We start from the raw sequence: 16,026 nt of genomic DNA, 5'->3' as shown, positions 1-16,026 counted from the left end.
TTCACTGATACTTCCCTGGGACAAGACTGCAGCGTAAATATCAGCCAACACAGAACAGGAGGTACAGGTTGTCTTAGGAAGGCTTTGGATCCCATCCAGGGGGCACCACCTCCAAGTAACTGAGATGAGAAGCCTGAGCAGAGTGGGGGTGAGACAAGAAAGTTGGATGGAAGCGTGCCCCCAACACTGCTGATGCGCAAACATCACCCAGTACCCCGAGGCTAGCAAGCTTCTGGAGAGCGATGAGGAAAAGCTCCTGTCCCAGATCACACCGTTCTACTCCGCCTCAAGTAATTTCTATGCCCCCACAGTACCCACAATTTCCTCATCCCACGATCTGACTCAGCCCCGTCAGCAACTCCAGCAGGTCCTGCACTTTCCTCCATCTGTTTCCCTGCACGAATCCAGATGGATGCACCACTCAAAAGGGCCAAAGCGAGAGGAACAGGTACGGAACTTGCCCCTGCCCACCTTCCCCAACCACCCCGGCCTTAGAAAGCCTTTGCGTTTAGGGCACAGACCCAAGCTGGAGAGAACACGCCATCTAGGATGGCCTCGCAAGGCTGGGCTAACTCCCCACGTGCACACCAGCCGCAGGGGAGAGGTGCATGTCCACACTCTCCCACTGTGATTCCCACAGTGACCCTCTGCACAGAGGCAGAGAAGGGAGAGAGCATCACCCGAGACCTCAAGAGCGACATAGCTCCTGAGCTCAAATTCATATCACCGGCCCACCAGGGCCAAAGTAGTAAAACAGCGCAGATGGTACCCGTCCCCGCGGGGATTGATCGCCTTCAGAATAACCAGAATGACTGCACCTCTTTCCTACCTTCTTCAGCTTGCCGCTTTTGGTGCCCACGAAGGCCAGAGAGTGGTTCTTATAGACGTATGCGATGACAGAAGTCATGCGGTCCCTGTCTTCCGTGAAGACGGGAATGCCACGCACCATCTCCGACACACCCAGGGGGGCATTCATATCCAGACCACAGAAATTATCATCAATGGTTAAGAGCTGAAAATTAAAAAGGAGAAACATTAGGAGGGAGCAGCCAGGCAATAAGCTGACGTACCGAGTCAGGGAACTTCTTGGGCTAGAAGAATCCTTTTTTACATGAAAAACTCTGATCCAGAGAAACCAGGTGGCTTGTCAACAGCCAGCCTAAGCAGGTGGCAGGACCATGGTGAGAAAAACACAGGTCCCGAGAGTCTCTTTCCTCTCCTGGCCTCCGTTGTCTCTCTGCTCCACCTCCAGGCGCCATGTTTGTAGCTAAGATTGTCCTTCATCACCATCACACCAGCAAGCCCTGGGTCAGCACGCATGAGTGTGGGCTCCAGAGGGAACGTGGCCTCCGTACTTACAACTGAGTTGAGCAGACACACAAATGAGGACTCGAGAGTGTAGAACAGAGAACTAGAAACATTTACACGTGAATGACAATACCATGACAGAGGCAGCTGCAGTCAGTTGGGGAGAGAGAAATAGGAGAAATGGAAGGTTCTGGAAGGAACTCAGCAAGTCACACTAGTGCCTCATGATGCCCCATCTCAGACTCCCTGCTCTTTTTTAAAGGCATGGTAAACATGGGCAACCCTGGCATTGTCATGCCTACACCAGCATGTCCTGAAGTGTCTTCTGTGGAAGTCAAAATCTCCCCCTCACCACCCCACCAAGATGCTCTACCAAACAGGGCTCCTTGAGTAAATAATTTAATACTGAAACACAGTATGTTCTAACACCATGTAAGAGACTCGTAATGATCAGTTACAGTAAAGGTCTGAAAAGTCTTTTTAAGAAGAAATATGTCTTTCCCAAACGTTGTATTCCCTAAAAATCACTAGAACACCTGTGAGCATTCCTTAAAGAGTGTGTCCCCCAGATACCCGGGTCTTGAATCCTGGACAATCCTAGGAGCAGAAGCTGGGACAAACCCAACAGCAAAAGCCTTTGGACCATTTTCCCCATGGAGTTTCGGCCAAATCTCTCCTTGTTTTATTCCAGGCTACCAGATCCGCAGGTGAGCACAGGGTCACAGCTGGGTTCTGTCCCACCGGGGAGTGGAGCCTCCAACGTCCCCACCGAGCAGCTCTGGTGTGGCACAGAACTCTCTGAAGGCTCTAGGCACCTACGCCGGCTTCTCCCTCCTACTCAGAAGAACTGTGTGGCCTTAGAAGAGTTATTCCGTCTTCCCATGCTTTTATTTTCCACTCTATAAAGATGAACGAAACAAGCCCTGCTTTTTGATGGGTTTCCATAAAGCCTATAGAGCTCATGCCTATAAACGTCTTTGGACTTTGCAGAAAAAGGAGTGAAATAAAATCCAAGGTGTCACTTTTTTAAAGGCTTCAATCCAGCCAAAGGAAAAGGCATCTGGAGAATCAGCAGGCGGGCTCTTGCCAATGGAGCTGTGTGAAAGTGGCCAGCTCAGCTTTCCAGGGACTCAGGGGGCCCCTCGGCTCCTTCCCAGGGTGGGGGTGGGGGTGACAGGCATTGTCCATCTCAGGGAAGACAACGTGCTGAGCATCTAAAACCTCTCTGTGTCTTCCCCCCCTCCTTATCAAGGGGGCAGCTGTGGCAGAGCTGGGGAGAGCAGGGGCAGGCCCAGGCAGGCCACGTGCCGAGCAGATGTCTGTATCATGTCTTTGATCCCCTCTGGCCTTCCTTGCATGGTCTGGTCCAATACCCCAGGCCAAACACAGCCCCCAACTGCTCTCCCTCACAGACACAATACAGAAGTCAAAGTTAGGAGGGAGCTTTCAAGGTCTAGTTGCATCTTTACGGTTCTTTCCTAAAATGAGGAGATTGGGGGTGGGGGGGGAGACAGGTGATGGAAGGTAAAAGGGATAAAAAAAAAAAAAAAGAAGGAAGAAAAATCCAGATAAAGCAAGATGGTGCCTTCTCCCTGCTGGACGTAGCAGCAGTATGACCCGGCAGGCATGCCAAGGGCAGCCTGGGGCATGCTGGGATTCCTCGTGGCCTTGCCTGTTCCTGCCTCCACTTCCTAGGGAGCCCTCATGCCTGACTCTCTCAACCTCAAGCTGTGCCGCAGGGACTTTTGCCATTGTGACCCGTTTTCCAAGGAGAGGAGGCTGGGTGATTATCCATGCGGCACATGGAGAAACTGAGGCAGGGAGCAAGGCAAGCCAGGTTTGACATTCTCCCGCCACCCTTGGCACAAACATGTACCTCAGGGACGTGGCAGGACCTGAGGCTGCTCAGCCCCCAGAACCACATTTCTGAGTGGCCAGTGACTGAATACAGTTCCTTCCCTTGGCTGGGCGGAACACAAACCAATAAATAAACAATCACTTACAAAAAGAGCATATGTATTTGGCCAAGTGCAGCATGAAATCATGGCTTGCTCAGATGCACCAAGTCTCTGCTACTCTGGCAACTTAGTGGCAAGGGGCCCAGGGAGGAAAGTTTTCAGTGGAAGGAAGCGAGGACAGCTCAGCCTGGCAGCCCAGTAGCGAGGGCTCTGCCCATCCCCGGCTCAGGACGGCTTCCTGAAAGACCCAGTCAGGAGGCAGGCGGTCTGCTCACCTGCACTTGACCGTCATCCCCCACACCGCCCAATTCATGGTGCTGTCATCAGACTCAAATAAGGCCAAGGCCACAGGTGGGGTTCCTAATGGGGCATTGGGATCCCAGGGACAATGATGGCTTTCTCCCAAGCCCGCCCCTCCCCCCATGGATCAGTTTCTCCCTCTAAATAGGGCTCCAGGTGATAAAGGTGTGATCAAGGCCTTGGACCAGGTGCAGTCCAGGTCCACATGGAAGCTAAAGTCCCCCAGCTGTGGCACGATGGGCTGACTCTTTGTTTCCTCGAAGCAGGTGCCATGGTGGGGGATGTTTGGAATGTTGTAATTTTTAACATTGAAGTAGCAGAAAAAACACAGGACTCGGGTTCACAAGCACGGCCCGCTTCCAAACTATACAACTTGGCATAGTCCCCTCCTGTTCTCTGAGCTTTCCTTCCCTTGACTATAGAACAGGAAGACCGGACTGGCAAGGTGAGAAAGCAGGTGTGAAGATACTGGCTAAACAGGAAAGCCGCTTTGTCAATTTGAGATGATATTTCATATTCTTTTTTTTTATGGGAATTCTGTCCAGAAGGGGGTAGGATGGCTGCAGGGACTTAGAATGGCCTCTGACCAGTGCAGGCTCCCTAAGGACACCACCATGCCGGGTCTGAGCTGCGGCCACGGGGCAATTAAAGCACTGGGCAGGGGGAGGGGACCCCATAGGGACCACAGACCGGGGAGGCCGAGGTGTAAGGGGCAGATGCCAGGGCCGTGTGGGCCCTGGAAGGAAAGGCTAATTGGTGAAAGCCTTCGACAGGTGAGGGCTGGCGTGGATTCCAGAACACCATGGGCAATGGGGGAGGAGAGCGTCTGCTCTTACCCTGGCCCAGCTCTCCCCTGGGCCCCATTAACAGCAAGATGAGAGCAGCCGCCAGAGGAAGCAAGAGTGGACCGCACCCCAGTGTAATCAGATGCCCAGGCACACCTCTCCCTCAGCTGCTCCACAAATGCACACAAATGAGCTCGGGCCATTGTTATAATGCTTGTTTGTTAGACAGCAACTTCATTCTCACCAAGGAAAAAAATAAGGTTCTGTCCCATGGGAATATATGTGGTGCCTACCTGGGCAAACCTGTGAACAGACAGGGTTCTCTGTTCAAGCCTTAGCCAGGGTTCCACCCTTCTGCCCCGATCAGGAGGATCCCAAATCTGGTCTCCACAAATGTCCTCTTGGTTGCATGGCTTATAAATTAAAACCTGTGGTCCACTGGATTCCAGGGACCATGAGCTCAAGGACAGGACCATGTTTTAGGTGTCTGTGTACGCTGAGCTTAGTTCCTGGTTCATGGTAGGTTAAGACATGTGTTAAATGGAAGGATGGATAGATGAATGGATGGAAGGATGGAAGAGGAAATGAAAGCCTGACTTTCCCCATAGTTAACACTGTGGCCCTAGAATCAGAATGCCTCTGTTTGGACCCCTTAATGGACCCCTTAATGGACCCCTCTACCACTTAATGCTGTGTGACCTTGGGCAAGGTATCTAACTTCTCTGTGCCTCAGCTTCTTGTTGGTAAAATGGGGATATACGAGTATATACTTCCTAATGCTGTGGTAAGGATTAAATGATTTAATACACGTAGAACACAGTCTGGCACTTGGTGCCACGGGACTGTTCACTCTCATCGTTTGTCATCCTTAGACAATTCCGACAACCTCTGTGAGTCTCCTGTTTGGGGGGAAATTCATGGTCTCTACGTCAGAGCAGTGCTAAACCACAGTCAGAGGGCCTAATGTCATCAAGATGAAATAGCAAAAGTGGTACTTCCTACAGATCTATAAGGCCTATGAGGCTGAAGGAAGGAACAGAGGAATGGGGTAAGATCTAGAACATTTCATGCTATGTATGAGAAATGCAAACTCTCGAACTGACCCCGGATCTACTGGATCGGGAACTCTGGGAGCGAGGCTCAGAGACCTGCATCTTAACACCTTCCCAGGTAGGTGACGTGGCCGTTCGCCAGGTTTGAGAAGCACTGACGTGAGACCCCTCGGAGGTCCGGGCCTTGCTGAGGGCAGCACAGCCCAGGCAGGTGTAGGAGGAGACAGCCTAGTGGCTCGGAAGCAGGGCCCGCAGGACCCAGAGGTAGAGGCTCCCTGGCGGCCTCCCGAGTGGTGGTGGCTGCAGAGGTGGCGGGGAGAGCTGGAGCTGACACTCCAAATTACAATCTAATAGCTCACCGCGCTTCCCTCGTGCGCGGCGGCAAAGGTTACCGTGCAATTACGTGTCGCTACATACAAATGACAGAGCAGTTACGGTTACTTTACCAATTACGGGGAAATTGCTCCCACTCTGCAGAGAGCCTGGCACTCTGAAAAGCTCTATCATTCCATGGAAAGGGGGTTTTAATTCTGCCGGCATCCTTCCTCCAGCCGCCTCCCCAGGCTCCTGGGGCAGAGCTGCCGACAGGTCAGCCGAGGACCCCAGAGGTGTCTGGAGGTCTCTGTGGAGACTCTGGTGAGGGTGGAGGAAGACAGCGGACCTGGGAGACAGCTCCTTGGCACCGTCCCAGCCCCGTGCCCTGGTGACAGACTCATAAGGAAGCTCTGTCACCCTGACCCGTGGGCCAAGCCACCTGGAAGGCCTTGGGCGATGAGGCGGCCAGGGACCTGGTCCTGAACCTGCTTCTCACTTTGGCTGGTGCAGTCCAGGCAGCTCCCCTACCCGGTGGGGTGGTCTTAGGCCAGCCCTCAGATGGCCCACCTTGGCAGAAGCCCCAAATCGAGTCCTTATTATGGAAAGGTCAGAACTAGGCCAGAGGTCAGTGATCCAAATGTGGTGCTAATGAGGTAAAGGTCACCAGGTCCATCCCCCTGTGGGCCAATTAGCTCAGCTCTAGGACACGGCCTCTTCCATAGCCACAGGCCACCCCTCTTACCCCAGGCATCGACTGTTTACAAATATCCCGAATTGATCTGAAAGAGGCCTACCAGGTGAGCCAGCAGGGATGGACAGATGCAGCCAACCCCTCCAAAAGGGGAGGCAGTGGCCAACTGCTCCAGTCGGCAGGCGTAAACTTGGGCCTGGGATGGAGGCTACAAAGTCAGACCTGATCTTCCCTTACTCTGTGGGCAGCTCCTGTTCCACCAAAGAGAGGAGCCCTTCCATCTGGGACCAAACCAGCACCCCTGCCTTTCCTAAATGCAAAAATAGCACCTAGCCTCATGCAGACCCCAGGCTCACCCCCATTGCTGGAAGGCCAGACCATCACACGGGGGAGAAGGTACCAGAGACTTGCCCAAGCTCACCCACTGAAGAGGCTTTTGTTCGGCCTTTTTCCCTCAAACTTTTGGTATCTTAGGTTACTGGATCTCCTGTCTCTATGACGGGAAGCTGGGGCAGTGACAACAACACTATTTACTGTTCCTCACTCATTATAATGCTTGAGAGCGTGTAGGAGGGAACAAGTAGACAAAGGCCTAGGTAAGGACCCAAAAATACACACATGGAAACATCTCATCTGTTTCTGCTCCTTTTCCGCTGGGGGAGACAGACCTGGGACACGACTCGGACAAGGTCATCCGTGTCCTGTCTCAGCTGCATACACAGTGCTAGAGGTAGAGCGGGCCCAGGGAAGCATCGCGGCTTTCAGGAGAGGCCATGCGCAGGCTCAGCTCTGAGTGTTCCAGCCAGCACAGAGCACACCAGGCTTTCACCCCTCGGCGGGCTCAGAGAAGGCAAAGTCAGCATCTTAGACTCCAACAGCCCCGTTAAACAGAAGAGGAAATAGAGGCGTACAGAGCGAAATGACCCCCATGGGACCCATTGAGGGGAAAATGGTACCAGAACCCCAAACCTTCCTCTGGAGGAAAAAAGCTGACCTTACATAGGGGCCTCCCCCCATGGTGGCTATAGGGTGGCCCCAAAGGAAGCTATCCCAGGGTCAGAGGCTGCTCAGGGAAGACCCCCTGCCTCCACTTCTCCTGTCACCCAACATGATGGCTCTGCCTTTCCGGGGCCTCTGGAAGCAATGAACTCTGCCCTGTGGAGGAGGCCACTAGCCAATTGTCACAACAGGACTTCCTCCCTTCCTGGGTCTGTCGGTCCCAAAGAAAAGCAAGGGCTGAAGTTTTGAAAAGGAATGTAAGTTAGGAGAAAAAGAGGAGGGATGCCCACGAGGTGCCTGCTGATGTGGAAAAGAAAAGGTCTTGGATTCTTCATGCTCAGCTACCCTGAATTCTTCCCATTAATTAATTAATTTACACACACACACACACACACATACACACATGCATCCTGAAAGCTGACCATAGCAGACTTCCGCTGGAAATGGGGACTCAGTGAATTACGCACGTGGGATTTCTTTTTAAAAGGAGATATTGATCAGATAAGCTGAAGTAGCTTGGGTCCAGATACGGACTCCAGCTATAAAACTCTGCAGTACAAGAAGGCAATAATCACCCACTTATCAGGGGCCGTAGCTCAAATATGACCACTGATCCCTAAGGTGTTAATAAATGCAGCATGCGCTGATGCCCACCGCGCATCTACCCCTGAGAGGACTCTGAGCGCCCTCTGACTGGAGCAGGCGGAGAAGTAAGCAGCCAGAGTGCTCAGGGAGGTGGAAACATCTTGAGGAGGTTTGGTAGGCTTAGGTCTACCCTTACCAAAATCTTCTTATTCTATCAAATAGCCCACGTGCCCGAGTGCTTGTTTCTGCAACAAAGGAAGCAATCCCCAAAACTGGGCTATATGACCCACCAGTTGCTGTACTGTCCTCCATAAAATTTCGTGTCTCTTTTCTGAGTTCTAACCCTCCCCTGAAGGTCTGCCCCTGGCCCGTGCTGACCCTGCATGGCTCTGGAAAGCCAGGTAAGTCCTACAGCAGGTGAAGGCCGGCCCTGACACCCCAGGGGTGAGCTCAGATGTTGGAAACAGAATGAGGGAATGAGGTCTCATCCACTTCATTACTAATGCAGTATCTCAGAATGATTCCTGTATTGTGTCTTTTTCAATGAGATAGTAGGGAAATGAATGTGTACGGAGACAGAGTAGGGAAGCCAGCAAAGCACAGTGCCAATAACCTACTTAGACAAAATCGTTATGGAAGGGACTTCATGAGAAGTGGCTGGGGATTGGTAGAACAACCCCACAAATCACACCAACGTCCCCAAGAGTCAAGTGCCCTGTTTCCGAGCATCTTAAAAGGGAGGGGACTAAAATATAGGCCAGAAGGTCATCAAGTTGTAGGAGTTCTATATGTGTACGTGGCTTCCGATGCAAACATTCACTGTTTGAAGGCACTTGACTACCTGTGAGTCCATGGAAGTGATCTGCCAAAAGCAATGCTTATTTTTGTACCCATGTTAGTATTTCTATGTGTGTTTGAGACTGACTGTGCTCCATCCCACCAGAGAGCTAAGTGGTCTCTCACTCATCATCATAACAAGCTACCCTTGTAACAGGAAGCTCAGGCCACTATTTTGAGAGGCATTAGTCCAAGCACACTCTGCAGGCCTGCTGGTAGCCAACAGTCGGCCATGGCAATGCACCCCTCCTAGGAACTGCTGAATGCAGCCGGTAAAGAGCAGCTACGGCCCAGGATAGGGTCCACGACCTTCTCCTCATTAGCTCAGCTGCAGAGAGCCCTCGGTTTCTCCCTCCGGTAAGCAGACAAGCCCATGACAACATGACCAGAGCAAGAGAACCATGACCCCAGTTCTGCAGATGGCGACCACGCTGAGGCTAGTCCAGAGGCCGAGTTGCAGAGGCTGGACCCTAGGGGGATACCAGGGAAGGCTTCTTGGCATTGGGAATTGTCCCAAGCACCCCACTAGGTGCTGCTTCTGTCCATTTGTGCCTTAGCTGCAAAGGTGCCCAGTGGCTCCCTGCCAAGGGCAAAGAGGGTCCACACTGCCCATCAATCCCTCATCCCCTCTCCCCTCCCAGACGCCTCAGCACCACCAGAGCTATAATTGGAGCAGGGCACGCCACGATGATTAAGTTTGTGCATTTTCTGGCAGGCACTGGGAGGCAGTGGCCCCGCTGGCCAGGCTGAATTATGGGGTCGGCCATTCCCTTGTTAGTGGGAGTAAATTTTATTAGCCCCACTCTTGTAGCCGCGCATCTTCCCCTCTTGCTTCTCAGGCTCGTGTGTGAGTCTGGGTAATGTTGCCTGCACGCGGGATAAATCAGCCAAACAAATCCCATTATATCTTGGAACGCTGACAGAGACACAGTAATGACACCGAGACTGGGAAAGACATGGGCTTTCTTCTCCTGCAGATCCCGTTTCATCTCCATGGACAGCCTGTGGGGCCCAATCCACCAGGGGAGGACACATACACGGAGAGGCCAAACGGGAAACTCCCCTAGTTGTCTTTTTGTCTTCTCTCCACTAACTTGGTTAATGAAAAAATCAAGCACCTTGCACCAACGTGCAGTCATTCCCTCGTGCCTTACAAAAACCGAGGGACACCTGAAGGTAGCGGCAGGGAGGGTCCAGCTTGAAATGTAACCTCTCCTTCAGATGCCTTCACTTAGCTTTCCTAACGTGTGCTGGATGGACAGGCGGGTGAACAGGGAACATTCCAGGCCTGGGATATGGAACGTAACCTTTGGCTTAGGCACAGCCCAAATCTCTCCAATGCAGATACTGGTGAAGAAAAAAATATATGTCTGAAATCCTAGCAGTGTTATTAAGTCCCTTTCGATCCCATCGGGTGGTTCTTAGAACTGAAGGAGAATAAAGGCCCCACAGGTGGGGCCGTGAAATGTTAAAGCAGCTTACAAACACAAGGTGTCCCGTGTCTCCTGTCACTTATTAAAGTCTATGCAGTCCTCTTTCCTAAGGAGTCTCAACAGGCTTTATGAAAGGGATAGTATTTTTATCACCCCCTTCCTGAAGAAGGAATGTATGACTCCAAGTGAAAGGGAAGCCACTTACGAGCCCAGTGGCCTCTCACGAGCTGGGACTGGCTGAGACCCAGAGGCCAGAACTCTCCAGCCAGAATCCCAGCCAAGACACCACCCCGTGAGGATGACGGGGCTTGGAAAGGCCCAGAGTGCGGAGCTGGGCCATGACATCTGGCCGGTGTGCATGCTCACTGAACGAAGGACCCGGCTGCCGGTGCTGGCTGGGCAGCTGCACGCCGTGTGGGGCATGTGCGTGCGTATGTGTGCACGTGAGAGGGAGCTCGCTGCATTAGCAGCTCCGTGTAGTGTGTGGGTGGAGAATCCATCACACAAAGAGGCGGAGAAGGACTAAGGAGATGAGCAGAAGCTCCACAGCAGAACACAGCAGAGAGAGCAGCTGAGAGAGGGCCTTGGGGCCTCGGAGGTCTCCTGGGTCCTGTCATTCTCCCTGCTGACTCAACAGGCTTTGGCATTCTGAGGGGACATGTCCCTTCGCCTGGCCCAGCACACCACCCAAGGCTCAGCCACCATCCTGGGCCCGAAAGCACCATGTGTACTTAGCTGGGAGATGACTGTCATTGCAAACCCTGCTGGCCAAAAAGAGGGAGGTAGATGGCCTTCTCACAGGTGTGCCTAGCACAGAAGCCAAATCCAGGGGAGAGAGGGAACACGTGGTTCTGTAAAGACTGGGGTTGCAGTGTGGCAGGCCCCCAAATGCCGACCTTGAAGTCTCGAGTACTGGGTCAGCAGGCGGTGAAGCGTGAGTGCCGGGGCCTGTGAGTCGGGGGCCTGCGACTTGAGTGTGGTGTGCAGGGAGCACGTTTGGTGGGCCTGGGGCGGGGGGTGGGGTGGTGTGTGTGTGTGTGTGTGTGTGTGTGTGTGTGTGTGAGATGTAATGGAGCTGAGGAAGGAGGCAAGGGGCAGGCAAGAGGAGTTCCTGGCCTGAGCGGCAGGAGAAAGCCTTGCCTAGCGCCATGAACAACAGGATGCACCCCATCTAACCAGAGCCACACTTCCTGCTGGCTGGGAACAAGAAAACACCCTGAGCGGACAGGCAGAAACCAGCCCCTGGAGCCCGGGATGGCCTCCTGACCATTCCGGATGCTCCCTCTCATGGCTTTTCAGGATCCCCGGCGCCAGACAAACCCGAGAACCATCCAGGCCGGGATGGGAGGCCAGCCCAAGACCAGGGCAGGGTGGAGGGCTGACCCTGTCTCTCCCCAGGGCTGCCGTGTTGCCAAACTAATGCCTACAGGAGTTGAAGCAAGGGCCCCTGTGAACTGGGTTCTCCTGTACTATTCCCCACTGTCCGGCATGAAGAGACGCTTGGGGTTAAAAATAAAATCTCAGTCCCCGCGCCTCTGTGAACCATGTGGGATAGAGCAGGGCTGGTGGGTGAACCCCAAGTCAGATAGGCATGTGGTTTGGCAATGGTTCTCCACCCTGGACTTCCAGAAATGCGAGACGTTTTTCTAATTCTTGCAGTGGTGAGGGGTTCCCTGGCACTTAGCGCTCTAGGGTCCAGGACCCCAGGATCATAAGTGCCCCGTAGCGCCCAGACAATCCCTGCACCATAGATTGTCCCCTGCCAGATGCTACTAGCACACCACCGAGCCCTGCTGGGGAGAGCACAGGTCTAAGAATGAGGATGCATAGTGGGTTCTGGTCCACCAATCCTATGACCTTGAGTGAAGTACTTGACTTTTCTGTTCCTCCAGTTTCTCAGCTGGAGAGGATGTTGCCTTTGCTATTATCCTACAGCACCATCACGAGGAGAAAAGGAGGTGATGAACCCCTCTGGAAACTGTCAGGCCCAATACAAATGGACCCCCTCGAGGGGATCACCAGGTAGCTTGAAGGCCACCCCTCTCCCCTCCCGCTACGGAGACCTGACCCGTGTGAGGCAATGACTCTGGATAATAGTTTCTGCCCCGAGCACCTACATTTTGTATTGGAAGGTCACCCAAAGTTCAAGTTTTGAGAGGAAGAGGAAGAAGCTGATTTTTGCCCCATCCAGCTTTATCAGCACTAAAGCTGACACTCCCTGACTCCCATGTCCCCTTCTCAATCAGATCCAAACTCAAAGAAGACAGTGGCACGAGTGACGACCTTTCCTGTGACCACAGCCATCGTTCCTGCTACACGGGTCATCATCACCTGCTGGGGAGCAGCTCCCTCCTGGACCCTTGAGCTCCTGGACACTGATGTCATTTCATGGTTCTTGGCATCCACCGGGAGGGGATGCATTGCCAGGGCCTGATAAATGCTTCCTTCAATCATTAATTCATTTGGAGGTGGAAGGGCTAGTGTTCTGTGAGTTAGCTGAGAAGGTGAAGAAAGGTTGAGGAGACATGGATAGCTATGCCTGGGGGACTCTGGGAGGCCAGGCCACTGGGCCCATGTAGAGCCCAAGAGCCTTGGCCCACAAGAGTACACTCTCCAGCCCAGCTGCCCCACTCTGGATCAGGACCGTCCGGCTCTAAGAAAAGGCTGGGAGCTGTCCCCTTGGTCTGCTCAGGGCCCTGGCACATGACAGATGCCATAGGCAATGGGTTCCTCATGCCAATCATCTTGTGCTCTGCAGACAGACACTTTGCGAAGCCTGTGTGACAGCCTTCAAAAGGGACCAGAGACAGTGCTGAGCAGCAGAAACAGAGATTCTATCATTAGCGTTAACCCTCCTGGATGTGCACAAGCAAAGGGCCTCAGGTTGGCCTTTAATCCCCTGATTCCAAGACAGAATAGGACCCCTGGCTGATGCCTCTAGGACCCTCTTTCTGCCCATGCCCTCCTGAGACCTGTAGGTAATTTTCAGACATTAGACCAGTTGTCCTTGGTATCTCTTTCTATTCAAGCTGGGAAAGCCAGGACGCAGGTAAAGAATGGCCAGAAGGCAAAGATGAAATCCACTGCCATCTCCCACCCACAAGCACCAGAAAACATCAGGGCTGCTTCTCCATCCTCTACACCCAACACCCACTTTTTTGGTTTGTGTTTGCTAAGCATTTACATTGACAGTGACCCAGTCCCAAGAGGAGGCCACTCCGGGCCACCATCCCTTATCTCTGATGTGGGCTCTGCCAGTCTTCTCTGATTTACCTGGAAAAAAAACAACAGGAAGCTCTCTGGGGCCTGCAGACCAAGATTCCAGCCTCACGGTGTGACACTTCTCCTGTATGGTCATCAGGCCGTGGCCCACCATGTGGCTCCACAAATGCTCCCCGGCATGGCAGCCCAAGTCACACCTGTGTTCTCTTCCCATGCCACCCCACATTCCTTGAACACAGCCAGAGTGGCAGCTGGGACCTAGTGAGGGGATCAGGGGCCAGGGCTTATACTGTTGCCTGTTCTGAGGGCTGGAGGCCCGAGTTCAGGAGAAGAAACGGGGATCCCAAGCAATGGCAGGGGCTGGGAGGCCCTGAAGGACACCACGAGATGGGCGTCCTATCCTTAGGGAATGAAGACAACAGGAGCACAGTAAAACACTGTAAAACACAGTAAAATCACTGGTCAAGAAGTGCAAACTTCCAGCCATAAAATAACTAAGTCCTGGGGATGTGATGTCCTGCGCGGTGACTACATGGTTAAGATACTGTGTTGTATACTTGAAAGTCGCTAAGAGCATAGATCTTAGAAGCTCTCTTCACAAGAAATTTGTAACTATGTGCGGCTAACCAGACTTAGTACGGTGATCACTTTGCAATACACACAAATATCGGATTGTTACGTTATACATCCGAAACCAATATAATGTCATATGTCAGTTATATCTCAATTTAAAAAACGAACCACTAATCATACCTTCTCAAATTTTTTGGGTTGTAATTATGATAAAGCCCACAGGGAACACCTAGCCTACAAAACACAGGTCTTAAAAGTCAACTTCCTGGGTCCAAGCTTCCCTCCTCCACTGTCTTACGGAAGGAATGCCACGGGACAGAGGCCATCTGAGAATCTGTCCCACTTCACAGGCCTCCAGGGAATCTTGGACCCAGAGGCCAAAGAGAACTCTAGATTCAACTTGTCAATCCTTGCTTCAAGGGAAAAAGCCACGTGAATGGGTGGAGGAAAAGCTGGGTTTGCAAATGGTGCACCCATGAGGGTTCCTCCCGGGGGAGGCCCAGGACTTCAGCCTGGCTGATGGCAGGTGGGGAGGTGGGGTGGGCATGTGTGGTCTGAGCTGGGGCCAAATGAATTGTGGCCAAGCACCTGAGCACCAGAGCAAAGCCATCCAAGTGTCGGCCAAATCAAAGGAAACTGATACTTGACATTACAAGCTGGCGTGGCCTTTTATACTGGCTGGGGACACAGCCCAGCCCAGTGTGGAGTTTCCGGCCTCCGCCTTTCTGCTCTCAGCCCTGAACTTGCCTTCAGCTTGAAAGAGCTAATTAAAGCCCAAAGAAAAATCAAAAGCTTGTTATCTGGTTCCATGACTCCCAGCCCTGGCATTAGCCTGTCTTGCAAAGCTGTCGTCCCTCTGTTCCCTCCAAGGCCACCATGCGGCCTTAGGACCTGCAGCTCTGCAGACTTCCATGATGAACTTTGCTTTTTGTATTGTGGCAGAGAGCAAGGGCGGGACAAACACCTGCCCGTGGGCAGCCAGGCTGATCCCTGCAGCGGATTCTACTCCCAAAAGCCTCACCTGAAAAGACAGAATTTGAGCAAGTTTCCAACAGAAAAGCAATGACAGAAAAAAAAAATAGCCAACCCATCTGATCGCAAAAGAACTAGCTGGTTCATAAGCACACAGTGTAGACTTGCATTTTTGAACTTTGGGAGTGCGTGTGTGTTTGTGCGTGCTAGCGGGAGTATTTACTCTGTGTGTGCATACACGCATGGGTAGGTGTGTGCGTGTGCACGCATGTGTGCAAGTGGGATTTCCCTCAAGAAGCAAGGGAGAGGTTCCTCAATTGCTACGTCTGCCGTTCTTTCCCAAAATTAGTGACCTTGGGTAATTCATTTCCCTTGCTGGACCTCAGAATGAAGGCACAGTCCAGGGGGTCTCTAGGGGCCCTCCCCATGCCAGCTTCCTAATGTACCCCCGCAGGGAGCTATGCTCGCATGTGTATCATACACACACACAGCATAGTGCCAGGCCTGTCCCTTAGACCCTGCATTTGGGAGAAGTCTATGGCCCCCAAGTTCACAAACCTATCTCCTTGATTCTACTGAGTGGATCAGTCACTGCCCCAAACCAAAGGTTCCCAAACATATGACACCCGCTAGGGCTCAGCAGCTGCACTGGAGTCCCCTCTGCTCTCTGGCCTGGCCAAGACTGTCAACTGATTGCTTCCTCTCTGGCCCATGGTGCCTCTCCCATTCCCTCTGACACTAGCGGCCTCTGGCTTCACGGGATCTCCACAAAGAAATGCATCTTTTAGTTTCAGCCCAGGTACCTGGAAAACTCACCACTGGAAAACAGCCTGAGCCTAAATGTTAAGGTCCTGAAGACCAACGTGGCTGAGTCCCTTCCTTCTCCTCCATCTCCCCTACCTCACCCCCTGCCCCGGAGTCCCAGTGCCCATAGGAATGACCTCCCCACAAGCTGCCCAGGAGCCAGTGTCCTCTGAGATGTGTTTGGCAAGTAGC

General features: G+C 52.7%; 1 protein-coding gene across 4 annotated transcripts in view; it reads right to left on the bottom strand.

The window, feature by feature from the left end:
• The window catches only part of PLXNA4 (plexin A4), a 417,569-nt gene that overhangs the window by 336,514 nt on the left and 65,029 nt on the right, over positions 1-16,026 (bottom strand). For all 4 annotated transcript variants that reach the window (XM_032869062.1, XM_032869068.1, XM_032869077.1 and 1 more), the window contains exon 3: positions 830-1,012. In XM_032869062.1, coding sequence (XP_032724953.1) covers positions 830-1,012 — 183 coding nt within the window. The remainder of the gene's footprint in view (positions 1-829; positions 1,013-16,026) is intronic.

The sequence above is a fragment of the Lontra canadensis genome, unplaced genomic scaffold, assembly GCF_010015895.1.
Source record: "Lontra canadensis isolate GAN:19392208 unplaced genomic scaffold, GSC_riverotter_1.0 scaffold2, whole genome shotgun sequence".
NCBI classification, from domain to species: domain Eukaryota; kingdom Metazoa; phylum Chordata; class Mammalia; order Carnivora; family Mustelidae; genus Lontra; species Lontra canadensis.
This window is presented reverse-complemented; position numbering and strand designations above follow the sequence as displayed.